Raw genomic sequence first — 17,483 nt, 5'->3', positions numbered from 1 at the left:
ATGTGGAACTCCTGATAGCATTTTAGCATCTTATTAAATATCAGTGGATAACAGAAGGCCACCTCTCATGTGAAAAACAGAAACCAAAACAAACATGTAAGCCAAGAATGAGATACAAAAGAAACAGAGACAATGTAATGAGCTGAAGAAAATGTAAAAGCAAAACAAAAAACTACCATCAGTAGACACAGATAAGTAAAAATATTGTGCTCATGAAACATGAATAAGAAAAAGGAAAAATCAGAGAACACAACAAGCTCTTAGAGCTTAAAACTGTAATACCAGAAATTAATAATTAAATAAGGAAAGAAAGGAGGATAATGAAGAAATTACCCAGTAGTAGAACAAAGATATAGGAAAAGTGAAGAAAATTAAATAATCTGTTCAGAAGCTTTTTTCCTAATAGGAGGTCTAGAAAGATAAGATAGAGGAAGAAAAAAATAATTTAAGAAAACTTCCCAGGACGGAAAGACACAAGGTGATCTGATTGAAAGTACCTACCGAAAGCCAGGTGCAGTGGTGTGCCTGTAGGTCCCAGCTACTTAGTAGGCTGAGCAGGAGGATTGCTTGTGCCCTAGGAGTTTGAGCCCCCCCTGGGTAACACTGAGACCCCATCTCTTTAAAAAAAAAAAGAAAGAAAGTACCTACTGAGTGTCTACTATAATGAATGGAAAACCGAAACACACACTAAAGCCATTACCCTCCTGATTTTTTGCTTTGAGTTTTCTTCTGGATATCTTTTACTCATTCAACCATTAATTTTGTTCCCTTATTTTCTGTCCTTTTTACCTTTTCTTACTTTATTGAACTACCTCTATGTGGCATGACATCCACTTTTATGATTTTATCCACCTGCATGTCTATGATTGTTCTCTGATACCTAAATCCAATTGTCTCTCTCTTTTTTTTTTTGGAGACAGAGTCTCACTCTGTCACCCAGGCTGGAGTTCAGAGGCAAAAGTTGGCTCACTGCAACCTCTGCTTCCTGAGTTCAAGCGATTCTCATGCCTCAGCCTCCCAAGAAGCTGGAATTACAGACGTGCGCACCATGCCCAGCTACTTTTTGTATTTTTTGTAGAGCTGGGGTTTGACCACGTTGGCTAGGCTGGTCTGGAACTCCTGACCTCAAGTGATTCGCCCACCTCACCTTCCCAAAGTTCTGGGATTGCCTGGCCTCAGTTGTCTCTCTTATGGACTCCAAACCTGCTTCCTGGAATCCTCTACCCCAGTACCACTAGTTCTCATACATTTCTAAAAGTGAACTTGTTTCCTTAGCTCTTCTTTTTTGGTCTTCTAATGTACCTATTTATCTTTCTGTATTTTCTATTGCAGTAACTGAAAATATCATCCCCAAGTCAAAAATCTAGGAGTCTGAAGATTACTCTAGGCCCCTGCATCTTCCTCACCCCTCATGTTCAGTCAGCATGTCCCATCAGATCTTCTTGCTGCTAGCCCCATGTGTCCTAAGTTCCCAGGAAACCCTCCCATTCCCCATTCATCCCTCAAGGAAGGGACGATCAAGTGTCATTAGACATTTGAAGAGAAAATCTATAGCATGAAAAAGATAAACAAAAGTAAACTAATACACAAATTGATCCTGAAGATAATTTTTTAAAAACTCTTAAGTAGTAGTTTCAGATTTGAGATTATATTGCCCATAAAAATAAAATGAGAATATGGTAAAAAAAAAAAAAAGAACAGAGAATAACAAGGAACTTTTAGATGTTAAAAATATGACAGCCAAACTAAAATGATTCTGTAGAAGGGTTGAAAGATAAGTAGAGGAAAACTAAGAGTTTACAGGGTAAAAAGACAAAAAGAAGGAAAATATTACAGTAAAAGGTAAGACATAAATGTATAAGTCTAACATTCTACTAATAGGAATGCCAGAAAAAGAGAAAATTAAGAGGAAGGAACTATCAAAGAATAATAGAAATTTTCAAGAGCTAAAGATAATAGTATTCAAAATTAATAAGGTATCTTAGGTCCTGAGCAGAATTTTTAAAGGCATATAAATATAGACTATATAGAGGTAAATCACTGTGAAATTTTAAAACACCAAAAATAAAAGTTCCTGAAGAGCCCTAAAAGAAAGCAAAAATGTGCAGCCTACCAAGGAACAACATTTTCAGCAACAACAGATATTGGAAGAAACAGAACAATGCCTTTAAGGATTTGAGAGGTCAGGCATGGTGGCTCACGCCTGTAATTCCACCACTTTGGGGGGCCAAGACAGGTGGATTACTTGAGCTCAACAGTTCAAGACCAGCCTGGGCAACATGTTGAAACTCAGTCTCTACAAAAAAATACAAAAATTAGCCAGGCATGGTGGCATGCTCCTGCAGTCCCAGCTACTTGGGAAGCTGAGGTGGGAGGATCACTTGAATCCAGGAGGTCAAGACTCCAATGAGCTGTGATTGCACCACTACACTCCAACCTGGGTGACAGAGGAAGACCCTGTCTCAAAAAGGAAGGATTCAGGGAGAATCGTATGCCCAGCAAAACTACTGAATAAAGATGAGGACAAAATCAACTCATTTCTAGACAGGCAAGGACAGAAAGTTTACCTCTATCAGAAAAACAGTATGGTTTAACTAGAAATAGCTGATAGAATTTGTGCATGGCTGAACATTTGCTAGTATTTTCAAAATTCTGCAAGCTCTCTTTGCTGTTTTATTGTGCAGAATAGAATATTTTCTTTAAATGTTTAATTCTATTTGTTTCTTTGTTACCTTTTTGTTTTTAAGAGACAGGGTCTTGCCATGTTGCCCAGACTGGTGTGGCACTCCTGGACTCAAGCAATCCTCCTTCCTCAGCCTCCTAAAGTAGCTAGGACTACAGGCGCACGCCACCATACCTGGCTAATTTTTCTGTTTTTTGTAGAGACAGGATCTTGCTATGTTGCCTAGGCTGGTCTAGAACTCCTTGCATCAAACAATCCTCCTGTCTTGGCTTCCCAATGTACTGGACTACAGGCATGAGCCACTGTACTCAGCCTGTTACCTTTTTTTAAAAAACACCAAACTTCATCAGTCTATTAATCTCTCTGCTTTCCTCCACCCTTTTTTTTTTTTTTGACATGGAGTCTTGCTCCATCGCCCAGGCTGGAGTGCAGTGGTGTGGTCTTGGATCATGCAACCTCCACCTCCCAGGTTCGAGCGGTTCTTCTGCCTCAGTCTCCCAAGTAGCTGGGACTACAGGTGCATGCCACCACGCCCAGCTAATTTTTGTATTAGTAGAGACATGGTTTCATCATGTTGGCCAGGCTGGTCTCAAACTCCTGACCTAGTGATCCACCCACCTCAGCTTCCCAAAGTGCTGGGATTACAAGCATGAGCCACCATGCCCGGCCCGCTCTTTCTTTAATTTCCCTTACGCATTGTTTTAAAAATCGTGTCTTCTGGTTAATGATTTCATTCTCTATATTTATCTGAATTCTGTATATTTCACAACTAATTAGATAACTTTTTGTAGTATTTGAGAATGTATAAATTAGCAGCCATGCAAAATAAGAGTTCTACATTATTGGGAGTAGTGGAGCAGGGGAGAGAGCTTTTTCCCTATGATAACATGTTTTAATTTTACAAATATGGGAACAGCCTAAATTTTCCTTCCTTATTTTTTCGCTTCCTTTTTTTTTTGAATTTTTATACTGTGGTAAATAAAATTTGCCATTTTAACCATTTTTAAGTGTACAGTTAGTGGCATTACATTCACAGTGTGTTGTGCACCCACCACCAGTATTTCCAAAAATTTTCCATTACCCCAGAGAGTCTATAATTATGTAGCAATCACTCTCCATTTCCCCTTCCCCTCCAGCCTCTGGTAACCACTAATCTTTCTGTTTTTATGAATTTTATAATTCTTTCTTATATAGTACCACTAAGAAGTACAGATAATATTCATTATGTAAAATATCATTTACAATATATGGTATTTTGCTATCATTATCTACAGGGTCTGTCTTAGTTATCTATTACTGCATAACAAATTGCTCCAAAACTTAGTGTCTTAAGACAACAATAGCCATGTATTATTTCTTATAGTTTCTATGGGTGCAGGATTCAACCAGGGTACAACAGGAATGGCATGTCTCCTCCATGATGACTGTGGCCCTTGATGGAAGACACCCATGCCAGGGGCTGAAAACTTCTCTGAAGGCTTGTTCACTCACATGTCTGGCAATTGGTGCTGTCTGTCACCTGGGAGCTTTTCTGGGGCTGTCAACTGGAACACCACAGGATTTCTCCATGTGGCCTGGGTTTCCTCACACCAATGGTGGCTAGGTTCCCAAGGCAAGTGTCCCAAGAGAGAAAGAAAGGGAGAGACAGAGGGCCGGCCAAGTTGAAGCCATATTACCTTCAATGACCTAGCCTCAGAAGTCACACAGCATTGGACAGGCACGGTGGCTCACGCCTGTAATCCCATCGCTTTGGGGGGGCCGGGGTGGGTGGATCACCTCAGGTCAGGAGTTCAAGACCCACCTGGCCAACATGATGAAACCCCATCTCTACTAAAAATACAAAAATTAGCTGGGCGTGGTGGTGAACACCTGTAATCCCAGCTACTTTCGGGAGGCGGAGGTTGCAGTGAGCCGAGATTGCGCCATTGTACTCCAGCCTGGGAGACGAGTGAAACTCTGCCCCCCCCCAAAAAAAAAAAAAAAAGTCGCACACCATTACTTTAACTGCATTCTGTTGGGTGAGACAGTTACAAAGGTCTACTCACGTTCAAGGAAGAAGAACATAGATCCCACCTCTCAATGGAGGCATGTCAGTGTCACATTGTACGAAGAGCATGTGAAATGACATAAGAATTGGTGTGACCATCATTGAAAATATAATCAGCCACACTGTGTTTCTAACATAGTTCCCAACTCCACCTCTGAAACTAAATCCTTTAATTTGCCCTAACTGTAGCTAATTAACCATGGAGATAGGTATCCTACTTTCTCTAATTAGGAAACTGAGATTCACACATTGAAAAGATGAAAAACATGCAATGATGTAGCTGTTCTTAAACAAAAGAAATACATTTCTTGAAAACAAGGTTATTATTAAAATGTGTCTACTAAAGAAGCCGTCCTAATTAACAGGTTTTTTTGTTTTTTGTTTTTTGTTTTTAGTTATACTTTAAGTTTTAGGGTACATGTGCACAACATGCAGATTTGTTACATATGTATACATGTGCCATGTTGGTGTGCTGCACCCATTAACTCGTCATTTAGCATTAGGTATATCTCCTAATGCTATCCCTCCCCCCTTCCCCCACCCCACAACAGGCCCCAGTGTGTGATGTTCCCCTTCTTGTGTCCATGTGTTCTCATTGTTCAATTCCCACCTATGAGTGAGGACATGTGGTGTTTAGTTTTTTGTCCTTGCGATAGTTTGCTGAGAATGATGGTTTCCAGCTTCATCCATGTCCCTACAAAGGACATGAACTCATCAATTTTTATGGCTGCATAGTATTCCATGGTGTATATGTGCCACATTTTCTTAATCCAGTCTATCATTGTTGGACATTTGGGTTGGTTCCAGGTCTTTGCTATTGTGAATAGTGCCGAAATAAAAATACGTGTGCATGTGTCTTTATAGCAGCATGTTTGATAATCCTTTGGGTATATACCCAGTAATGGGATGGCTGGGTCAAATAGTATTTCTAGTTCTACATCCCTGAGGAATCACCACACTGACTTCCACAATGGTTGAACTACTTTACAGTCCCACCAACAGTGTAAAAGTGTTCCTATTTCTCCACATCCTCTCGAGCACCTGTTGTTTCCTGACTTTTTAATGATCGCCATTCTAACTGGTATGAGATGGTATCTCATTGTGGTTTTCATTTGCATTTCTCTGATGGCCAGTGATGATGAGCATTTTTTCGTGTGTCTTTTGGCTGCATAAATGTCTTCTTTTGAGAAGTGTCTGTTCATATCCTTCACCCACTTTTTGATGGGGTCGTTTGTTTTTTTCTTGTAAATTTGTTTGAGTGCATTGTAGATTCTGGATATTAGCCCTTTGTCAGATGAGTAGATTGCAAAAATTTTCTCCCATTCTGTAGGTTGCCTGTTCACTCTGATGGTAGTTTCTTTTGCTGTGCAGAAGCTCTTTAGTTTAATTAGATCCCATTTGACGATTTTGGCTTTTGTTGCCATTGCTTTTGGTGTTTTAGACATGAAGTCCTTGCCCATGCCTGTGTCCTGAATGGTATTGCCTAGGTTTTCTTCTAGGGTTTTTATGGTTTTAGGTCTAACATGTGAGTCTTTAATCCATCTTGAATTAATTTTTGTATAAGGTGTAAGGAAGGGATCCACTTCCAGCTTTCTACATATGGCTAGCCAGTTTTCCCAGCACCATTTATTAAATAGGGAATCCTTTCCCCATTGCTTGTTTTTCTCAGGTTTGTCAAAGATCAGATAGTTGTAGATATGCGGCATTATTTCTGAGGGCTCTGTTCTGTCCCATTGGTCTATATCTCTGTTTTGGTACCAGTACCATGCTGTTTTGGTTACTGTAGCCTTGTAGTATAGGTTGAAGTCAGGTAGTGTGATGCCTCCAGCTTTGTTCTTTTGGCTTAGGATTGACTTGGCAATGTGGGTTCTTTTTTGGTTCCATATGAAGTTTAAAGTAGTTTTTTCCAATTCTGTGAAGAAAGTCATTGGTAGCTTGATGGGGATGGCATTGAATGTATAAATTACCTTGGGCAGTATGGCCATTTTGACGACATTGATTCTTCCTACCCATGAGCATGGAATGTTCTTCCATTTGTTTGTATCCTCTTTTATTTCATTGAGCAGTGGTTTGTAGTTCTCCTTGAAGAGGTCCTTCACTTCCTTTCTAAGTTGGATTCCTAGGTATTTTATTCTCTTTGAAGCAATTGTGAATGGGAGTTCACTCATGATTTGGCTCTCTGTTTGTCTGTTATTGGTGTATAAGAATGCTTGTGATTTTTGCACATTGATTTTGTATCCTGAGACTTTGCTGAAGTTGCCTATCGGCTTAAGGAGATTTGGGGCTGAGACGATGGGGTTTTCTAGATATATAATCATGTCGTCTGCAAACAGGGACAATTTGACTTCCTCTTTTCCTAATTGAATGCCCTTTATTTCCTTCTCCTGCCTCATTGCCCTGGCCAGAACTTCCAACACTATGTTGAATAGGAGTGGTGAGAGAGGACATCCCTGTCTTGTGCCAGTTTTCAAAGGGAATGCTTCCAGTTTTTGTCCATTCAGTATGATATTGGTTGTGGGTTTGTCATAGATAGCTCTTATTATTTTGAGATAAATCCCATCAATACCTAATTTATTGAGAGTTTTTAGCATGAAGGGTTGTTGAATTTTGTCAAAGGCCTTTTCTGCATCTATTGAGATAATCATGTGGTTTTTGTCTTTGGTTCTGTTTATATGCTGGATTACGTTTTTTGATTTTCGTATGTTGAACCAGCCTTGCCTCCCAGGGATGAAGCCCACTTGATCATGGTGGATAAGCTTTTTGATGTGCTGCTGGATTCGGTTTGCCAGTGTTTTATTGAGGATTTTTGCATCAATGTTCATCAGGGATGTTGGTCTAAAATTCTCTTTTTTTGTTTTGTCTCTGCCAGGCTTTGGTATCAGGATGATGCTGGCCTCATAAAATGAGTTAGGGAGGATTCCCTCTTTTTCTATTGATTGGAATAGTTTCAGAAGGAATGGTACCAGCTCTTCCTTGTACCTCTCGTAGAATTTGGCTATGAATCCATCTGGTCCTGTACTTTTTTTGGTTGGTACGCTATTAATTATTGCCTCAATTTCAGAGCCTGTTATTGGTCTATTCAGAGATTCAACTTCTTCCTGGTTTAGTCTTGGGAGGGTGTATGTGTTGAGGAATTTATCCATTTCTTCTAGATTTTCTAGTTTATTTGCATAGAGGTGTTTATAGTATTCTCTGATGGTAGTTTGTATTTCTGTGGGATCAGTGGTGATATCCCCTTTATCGTTTTTTATTGAGTCTATTTGATTCTTCTCTCTTTTCTTCTTTATTAGTCCTGCTAGCGGTCTATCAATTTTGTTGATCTTTTCAAAAAACCAGCTCCTGGATTCACTGAATTTTTGAAGGGTTTTTTGTGTCTCTATGTCCTTCAGTTCTACTCTGATCTTAGTTATTTCTTGCCTTCTGCTAGCTTTTGAATGTGTTTGCTCTTGCTTCTCTAGTTCTTTTAATTGTGATGTTAGGGTGTCAATTTTAGATCTTTCCTGCTTTCTCTTGTGGGCATTTAGTGCTATAAATTTCCCTCTACACACTGCTTTGAATGTATCCCAGAGATTCTGGCATGTTGTGTCTTCGTTCTCATTGATTCCAAAGAACATCTTTATTTCTGCCTTCATTTCATTATGTACCCAGTAGTCATTAGGAGCAGGTTGTTCAGTTTCCATGTAGTTTTGTGGTTTTGAGTGAGTTTCTTAATCCTGAGTTCTAGTTTGATTGCACTGTGGTCTGAAAGACAGTTTGTTATAATTTCTGTTCTTTTACATTTGCTGAGGAGTGCTTTACTTCCAACTATGTGGTTAATTTTGGGATAGGTGTGGTGTGGTGCTGAAAACAATGTATATTCTGTTGATTTGGGGCAGAGAGTTCTATAGATGTCTATTAGGTCTGCTTGGTGCAGAGCTGGGTTCAGTTCCTGGATATCCTTGTTAACCTTCTGTCTCGTTGATCTGTCTAATGTTGACAGTGGGGTGTTAAAGTCTCCGATTATTATTGTGTGGGAGACTAAGTCTCTTTGTAGGTCTCTAAGGACTTGCTTTATGAATCTGGGTGTTCCTGTATTGGGTGAGTATATATTTAGGATAGTTAGCTCTTCTTGTTGAATTGATCCCTTTACCATTATGTAATGGCCTTCTTTGTCTCTTTTGATCTTTGTTGGTTTAAAGTCTGTTTTATCCGAGACTAGGATTGCAACGCCTGCCTTTTTTTGTTTTCCATTTGCTTGGTAGATCTTCCTCCATCCCTTTATTTTGAGCCTATGTGTGTCTCTGCACATGAGATGGGTTTCCTGAATACAGCACACTAATGGGTCTTGACTCTTTATCCAATTTGCCAGTCTGTGTCTTTTAATTGGAGCATTTAGCCCATTTACGTTTATGGTTATTACTGTTATGTGTGAATTTGATCCTGTCATTATGATGTTAGCTGGGTATTTTGCTCATTAGTTGATGCAGTTTCTTCCTAGCCTCGATGGTCTTTACAATTTGGCATGTTTTTGCAGTGGCTGGTACCGGTTGTTCCTTTCCATGTTTAGTGCTTCCTTCAGGAGCTCTTTTAGGGCAGGTCTGGTGGTGACAAAATCTCTCAGCATTTGCTTGTCTGTAAAGGATTTTATTTCTCCTTCACTTATGAAGCTTAGTTTGGCTGGATATGAAATTCTAGGTTGAAAATTCTTATCTTTAAGAATGTTGAATATTGGCCCCCACTCTCTTCTGGCTTGTAGAGTTTCTGCCGAGAGATCCGCTGTTAGTCTGATGGGCTTCCCTTTGTGGGTAACCCGAGCTTTCTCTCTGGCTGCCCTTAACATTTTTTCCTTCATTTCAACTTCAGTGAATCTGACGATTGTATGTCTTGGAGTTGCTCTTCTCGAGGAGTATCTTTGTGGTGTTCTCTGTATTTCCTGAATTCGAATGTTGGCCTGCCTTGCCAGATTGGGGAAGTTCTCCTCGATAATATCCTGCAGAGTGTTTTCCAACTTGGTTCCATTCTCCCCATCAGTTTCAGGTACACCAATCAGATGTAGATTTGGTCTTTTCACATAGTCGCATATTTCTTGGAGGCTTTGTTCATTTCTTTTTATTCTTTTTTCTCTAAATTTCTCTTCTCGCTTCATTTCATTCATTTGATCTTCCATCACTGATAGTCTTTCTTCCAGTTGATCAAATCGGCTACTGAGGCTTGTGCATTCATCACATAGCTCTCGTGCCGTGGTTTTCAGCTCCATCAGGTCCTTTAAGGACTTCTCTGCATTGGTTATTCTAGTTAGCCATTCGTCTAATTTTTTTTCAAGGTTTTTAACTTCTTTGCCATTGGCTCAAACTTCCTCCTTTAGCTCAGAGTAGTTTGATTGTCGGAAGCCTTCTTCTCTCACCTCGTCAAAGTCATTCTCCATCCAGCTTTGTTCCGTTGCTGGTGAGGAGCTCGTTCCTTTGGAGGAAGAGAGGCACCCTGATTTTTAGAGTTTCCAGTTTTTCTGCTCTGTTTTTTCCCCATCTTTGTCGTTTTATCTACCTTTGGTCTTTGATGATGGTGACGTATAGATGGGGTTTTGGTGTGGATGTCCTTTCTGTTTGTTAGTTTTCCTTCTAAGAGTCAGGACCCTCAGCTGCAGGTCTGTTGGAGTTTGCTGGAGGTCCACTCCAGACCCTGTTTGCCTGGGTATCAGAAGCAGAGGCTGTAGAACAGCGGATATTGGCAAACAGCAAATGTTGCTGCCTGATCATTCCTCTGGAAGTTTTGTCTCAGAGGAGTACCTGGCCATGTGAGGTGTCAGTCTGCCCCTACTGGGGGCTGCCTCCCAGTTAGGCTACTCGGGGGTCAGGGACCCACTTAAGGAGGCAGTCTGTCCATTCTCAGATCTCCAGCTGCATGCTGGGAGAACCACTACTCTCTTCAAAGCTGTCAGACAGGGACATTTAAGTCTGCAGAGGTTTCTGCTGCCTTTTGTTTGGTTATGCCCTGCCCCCAGAGATGGATGGAGTCTACAGAGGCAGGCAGGCCTCCTTGAGCTGTGGTGGGCTCCACCCAGTTCGAGCTTCCAGGCCACTTTGTTTACCTACTCAAGCCTCAGCAATGGCAGGCGCCCCTCCCCCAGCCTCACTGCAGCCTTGCAGTTTGATTTCAGACTGCTGTGCTAGCAATGAGCAAGGCTCCATGGGTGTAGGACCCTCCGAGCCAGGCGCGGGATATAATCTCCTGGTGTGGCGTTTGCTAAGACCGTTGGAAAAGCGCAGTATTAGGGTGGGAGTGACCCGATTTTCCAGGTGCCGTCTGTCACCTCTTTCTTTGACTAGGAAAGGGAATTCCCTGACCCCTTGCGCTTCCCGGGTGAGTCGATGCCTCTCCCTGCTTCAGCTAATGCTCAGTGCGCTGCACCCACTGTCCTGCACCCACTGTCTGACACTCCCCAGTGAGATGAACCTGGTACCTCACTTGGAAATGCAGAAATCACCCATCTTCAGTCATGCTGGAAGCTGTAGACTGGAGCTGTTCCTATTCGTCCATCTTGGCTCCATCCCCCGTTTTTTTTTTTGTTTTTTTTTTTTTGACAGGGTCTCACTCTGTTGCCTCAGCTGAAGTGCAGTGGCACAGTCACAGCTCACTGTAGCCTCAACCTCCCAGGCTCCAGCAGTCTTCCCACCTCAGCTCCCCGAGTCGCTGGGACTACAGGTGCACACCACCACTCCTGGCTAATTTTTGTTTTGGGGTTTGTTTTTTTTTTGTTTTTTTGTTTTTTGTAGTGACGGGGTTTCACCGTGTTGCCCAAGCTAGTCTTGAACTCCTGGGCTCAGGCAATCCTGCCATATCAGCCTCCCAAAGTGCTAGGATTATGGGCATGAGCCGCCGCACCCAGCCTAATTAACAGCTTCCTGGTCAAGAAAACATTTTCATATGAATAACATTATGTGTGAGCATTGTGTTTATATTTTAGGTGTGAAAGCATTTTTTTAGGTCCTTGATTGACCTGAAATATTTGAATACACAGTTGCCTTTTTTTCCGTGACATATATTTAGGGTAATGTATTAAGTATATTTTTGTTATATAACTGCTCTAACCAAGTTATCTTACCTCTCTAAAGCTGCAGTTCCTCCGAAATGTTATAATAATAATAGTATTGACTTCATAGAGCTGATGTGAGGATTAAATGAGTTAATATATGTTAAATGCTTGGCACACAATAAGTGCTAAGAAAAAAGTTAGACACAGGAAGTACACGGATATGTTTTACATATATATATTTATGTATGTATATATGAAGAGTCAGAGCATAATGAATTCATTTCCAAAAGGTATTTAAAGGATAAGGCAATATGGTTAATTAAAATATTTTGTTAAGCTCTTTTATGTAAGAAGAACATATTAGATTGCTTCTTACTTTGATAACTACTGTTTGCTTTTCCTAGTTTGAAAAAGAAAAACAGCGTGATATTCGATCATTTTTTGTACCACAACCTAAAAAAAGACAGTTGATGACCTCCTGTGACGAATCAAAGAGATTCCAGGAGGAAAATACTGTAGTGTCATCAGACCCTACAAAAACAGCTGCAAGAGATATCATCGATTATGAAAGTGATGTTGAACCTGAAACAAAAAGATTGAAATTGGCTGCCTCGGAAGACCACTGCAGTCCGTCGGAAGAGACACCATCCCAGTCCAAGCAAATCCGAACTCCACTCGTGGAAAGTGTACAGGAGGCCAAGGCCCAGTTAACCACCCCAGCCTTTCCTGTAGAGGGCTGGCAGTGTAGTCTCTGCACCTATATCAATAATTCAGTGTTACCTTATTGTGAAATGTGTGAGACTCCTCAAGGCAGTGCTGGTGAGTATATAGAAGGTGACCATGGAGGTAAGGGCTGTTAGTGGTGTCTTCAGATAACCTGTGCTTTTAGAGACTGCTGTTATCCAGGGCTAGTGTGACTCAGCACAACTTTAGCTTTTAAATTGGAATAAGAGCTTCTTATAGTGAAGACTGAATTTATCCCTTATGGAATGTGAAAAGCTCTCAGTTCTGTCAAGAATGTATATCTCCAAACGTCTGTGATATGGCATTAATTTGGCACAAATGGACATTTCTGATTAATGTCAGCAGGATATGAATTCAGTGAGCAGGAATAGAAGCTCTGTTGCTATGGTAGCAAATATGCCTTATACTCATAGACCTTCTATTTTCTCTCCTCTGTAGCTAATACTTGTTTTTAAGGAAATTGTGGATTATTTTTATGTTTAAATGGCAAAATAATCTAATGTAGCTTCTTTGCCTAGTCAGTATACATTGTGCCATGGTTTTTGCTTGTCAAAGCATCAAAACTCCTCTATGGATCAGTCTTCATTTGTGAACCAATTTGATGTCTGGTTTTTTTGAGTTTATTCTTTTTTAAAACATATTATTTTAAAGTCAGAAATCATAAATATACCTCAAGTATGTTTTTATAGCATGGGATGCCATTTTCTGATGTTTAGTTTCTGAAATGATTATTAATACCCGTGGTTGTCATAAGAAAAGGATCATGCGTATTCTTGTTTCCAATTCTATAGAGCATTTTTATAGTAATAAAAATGCCAAGTTGACAGTTTTGGAAACTGGAAGTACACATTGTATTTTATCAGTTGTAATAATTGTACACATCTAATTTTGCATCATACATTAACTCTTCAAAATATTGGCATTGGCAAAGACTCAGCTAAGATATAAATTCTGATATTGCAGTTCCTTCCTCTTGCCTTGTTCTTCTCTCTGTCTTAATTTTGATTTGAAGGAAAATGTAGGGAGGAGCTGAGTCTTCCCTCTTTCACTTCTGGGTACTCCCACCAAAATTGACAAGTCTGCCCTCTGAGTGGTTATATTTGTATGTGGGCACCTGTTGTCTGTGAACTAAATTGGAATCACATGCTTATTCCATGTAATATCTCTGTCACAATTAGCATGATTGCATGCAATTCCCAACTGCTACAGGCAATAAAAATAAGCTCTATTGTGACTATAAAATAATGTCAGTTCACATTAAATGTATAAGTTGAATGATTTAGCAACAAAAGTCATAATTTAATATGGGTTTTATAGCTCTGATTTTTCCTTTGCAATACCAAGAGCAACAATGAAAATTTCTAGGCCCATGATTTAATAAGGAATCTGTCAAGCAACTTAAAAAAATAAAAACTACCTTTTGTGAATAAGAAAGTCTGATTAGAGAGAAATACATAGTCTAAGTAACAGTGATATTACTATATATAAAAAATATAATTATTAGATTTATATTTCTACCACTGCCACATCCGATACCCAAATCTTCTCCTCCCTGTTCTTTACTACATCATGCTAAAAACTTGGGCTGTATCTTTGGTCTCTTTCTCGCCTCCCACACTCAACCCATCAAGTAACCTCCAAATAAATCTTGATTCCAACCACTTTATCTTTATTGCTACCATCCTACTCTAAAGCCACCATCTTTCTCCCAGACCTCAATAGCCTCCATATTAATCTGATCCTTCAGTGCACAGCAGCCAAAGTGATCCTTTATTTCTTTGCCTAAAACTCTTTAATGGCTTCCAGTTACATTTAGAATATTTAGACCAAGAATATAGGCCCGAGTCCAAGCTTCCTAGAGCCATGAACAGCTCTCAGCTCAAATGGGACTCCTCTCAGAGCTTGGTCCTCATGACTTTTGCTATAGTAGTGCTCTCCAAAACCTTCTTACTGAAAAAAAAAAAACAAAACTTAGTTGTGTTCTCTTTATCTGAAAATATACTATTTACCTATTTGTTAATTTTATTGTCTTTCTCTGCCATTTAGAATGGAGTCTAGAATGCAGGGATTTCTTTGTCCTGTTCCTGCTGTCTCTTCAGCATCTAGAATAGTACTGGGTATATAGTATGCTCCTGATAAATGTTTTGAACATATGAATAAACATTATTCACTTTCTTTTTATAAGACCTAACTGTTACATTCTTTTTACTTTACTTTTAAATGTAAATTATTACATTTTTGTAATAATTTTTATTTTAATAGTTATGCAAATAGATAGCCTCAACCATATCCAGGATAAAAACGAGAAGGATGATTCTCAGAAAGACACCTCCAAAAAGGTTCAAACTATCTCAGACTGTGAAAAACAAGCCCTTGCACAGTCAGAACCTGGCCAGTTGGCTGACAGCAAGGAAGAAACATCAAAAATTGAGAAAGAAGACGGACTTACATCCCAGCCAGGTAATGGTAAGTCTTGTTTCCATTTCTAGCATCCAAGTAATAACCATATACTTTCACACATAATACTGTTATTAGATTAGTAATTACTACCTTGTTCCAGGTTCCTTTTACTCTCCTTTGTATTAAAAATACCAACCATTTGTAACCACATACTTAAACACCAGATGGCTAGAAGAGCTGAGTGTGTCTGTTGGCATTCAGACATTACACATAGAGCAAAACCGATAAATAGCTACATGTGCTGCCACCAGGCCTGTTGCCCAGCCTCAACCAAGCCTAGCTCATTCACACAGTAAGGGTGTTGTTTTGATATTTGGGAGGTGCTTTGGGACAAAACAGTAAGACTGACAGATAATTAACTAACACTTAGCATATCATTAATCCTTTACACAAAAATTCTTGTAAATAGTTATACTTAATTGGCATATTTTTTAAAAAGTATTTTAAAGAAAATGTTTTTAGGGAACATAACGTCAAGACTGTATGAATCATGACTGCATTTGGAGCCAACCATACAGTGTTTCGGGTTTGTTTACTTTTTGGTTGATTCCATTCATTATTTATAGCTGTGATGGTTAGCAAATACTAGCCTGTATGTCATATTTCACTATCGTTTATGGGCTAGCTGGCAAGAGACTGAGTACTTTTGGGTTATTTTCCTTGTTACTCATTTAGTGACCATAGTAACATACAGATTGATATTATTCAGATAAACCCAATAGTTGGGATGAGACTGTTGAAGCTTTTCTTCTAAGTTAGTTGCTATTAAACACTAATATAATTTAGAGTCTGACTCATAGCTTTAAAATGAAATGTTCATTTAAGAATTTCTGAGCTCAAGGCATCCTTCTTTCTTCTTCTCTCAGCCTTCTTTCTAACTCCTCAAGGTCTTCCCAAAGAATGTCTTGGAATGGATCTGTTTAGGTCTGTTAATTTTAACAGCTTTTAAGTAGACAGTGTAGACTCAGGTGGGTTATACTCTTTTGTGTCTCTAGTTTTCTTGATCTCACTGTGAGAAACTCTCAAGTGCTGATGAAACTCTGGTAATGGGACAGCATATGGCTCAGTGAACTAAATATGAGACTAGGAACCAACACCTGGCAATTGTCATCACCTGGGCTGTGGGTCTCTTCATCTATGGCAGGGAAATATTGGCTTGTTAGTTGTACATTGATCTCTTGATGAAAACATGTTAGCTTGTACTTACAAATGCTTTTTAAAAATCACTTTGAAGTTTTGTTCTGCCAGTGAAATTTGCTTTGCCCTCATTCACTCCAGACAATGCCAGCATTTACCCCTTACCTATTCCTGCTTCCCTCTTTTGACTTTTCAGATCACTGGGCTGAGAATTCCATATAAGAGATATGCTTCACATCTTTCCACTAACATGGATTTCCATGAAAAACAAACAGAAAACAAAGTAGGCACACTATGTTAAATGCTTATTCTACCTACATATGCTCTTTTAGAACCAGAGTGGTACATACTACTCTAGCACTGTAGTTTTGTTCTCTCTGGAATTCCAGGAGTTTGGAAGAATGACCATAGGTGCATCATCTATAGTCTCAAACCATTAATTTACACTTCATGGCAACACTGAAAAGAGAAATATGTTCCCTAATATAGCTGATAGCTATCAAGAATTAATATCAACTGATTTGGAATTGTTGTTACAGTTATTTTTATCAAAGAATGGCTTCTGATCTTTAAGCATTAATGCATAGTTCTTCAAAGAAAACTGCCAATTAAGCTATGACACAATACCTTAATGATAGCCCAGGCCAGGCCACATCATCCTCTGTTGCTTGGACATTTCTTTCATTTATTCTGAGGGATTGGGCAATTTCTCCTGCTTTCAGTTGCTTTCTTTGGCATGTGATAGGCAACCCTTTTGAACATCTCAGTAACCAATGTAAGACACTTTCCTCTATTTGCAGAGCTCTTGCTTCCTTCAGTACCATGAAGCAGTCCATTATTCCTTTACAAGAAAATAAGATATTTTGGTTTATTCCTCCAGTGATACACATTTGCTTCTTTAATACCAAGTTTATGCTTTCCTGGTCTGTATCCAAGTTTTATGGTATACATGATAACTTTTCATTTCAATACCAAATCATAGTGAAAAAATTTAAAGACATTTTAAAGGTAATAAAGTAAATACATATAGTAGCAACAATGCATATACCTCATGTGTAGTGTAGAAGTGACAATAGTATTACAGCTATGACTCAGCTCATCCATACTAAGGCAAAGACAACTATTTTACAACTGCCACATGGCCAGCAATGATTGTAAAATGCCATTGTTGTTATTGGCTGTAAGACATGCCAGTTTCAGAGATGTTAAAGTACATTTTTGAATTTACAAAATAAGGGAATAATTCATAAATCAAGTTTGTAAAGTGGGCAATGCCTTGATTAGAAAAATAATAGTATGATGACATTGCCAAGTAGAATGGCAAACAAATCATAGACTTCTAGGTCTGGGAAAGTACTTTAAAAGATCACTGAGGAACTGTGAGAGAAGGTAAGAGCACA

General features: G+C 39.3%; 1 protein-coding gene across 14 annotated transcripts in view; it reads left to right on the top strand.

Annotated features, from left to right (window-relative positions):
* The window catches only part of ZRANB3 (zinc finger RANBP2-type containing 3), a 368,239-nt gene that overhangs the window by 289,756 nt on the left and 61,000 nt on the right, over positions 1 to 17,483 (top strand). For 10 of the 14 annotated variants that reach the window (XM_055380837.2, XM_055380841.2, XM_055380840.2 and 7 more), the window contains 2 exons: positions 12,147 to 12,561; positions 14,749 to 14,952. In XM_055380837.2, the coding sequence (XP_055236812.1) occupies positions 12,147 to 12,561; positions 14,749 to 14,952 (619 nt within the window). The remainder of the gene's footprint in view (positions 1 to 12,146; positions 12,562 to 14,748; positions 14,953 to 17,483) is intronic. The other 4 variants (XM_063694794.1, XM_055380839.2, XM_055380843.2 and 1 more) reach the window with 1 other exon arrangement.

The sequence above is a fragment of the Gorilla gorilla genome, chromosome 11 (genome assembly GCF_029281585.2).
Source record: "Gorilla gorilla gorilla isolate KB3781 chromosome 11, NHGRI_mGorGor1-v2.1_pri, whole genome shotgun sequence".
Taxonomy (NCBI): domain Eukaryota; kingdom Metazoa; phylum Chordata; class Mammalia; order Primates; family Hominidae; genus Gorilla; species Gorilla gorilla.
Note: the sequence above shows the minus strand (reverse complement) of the source record. Positions and strands in the feature narration are given on the sequence as shown.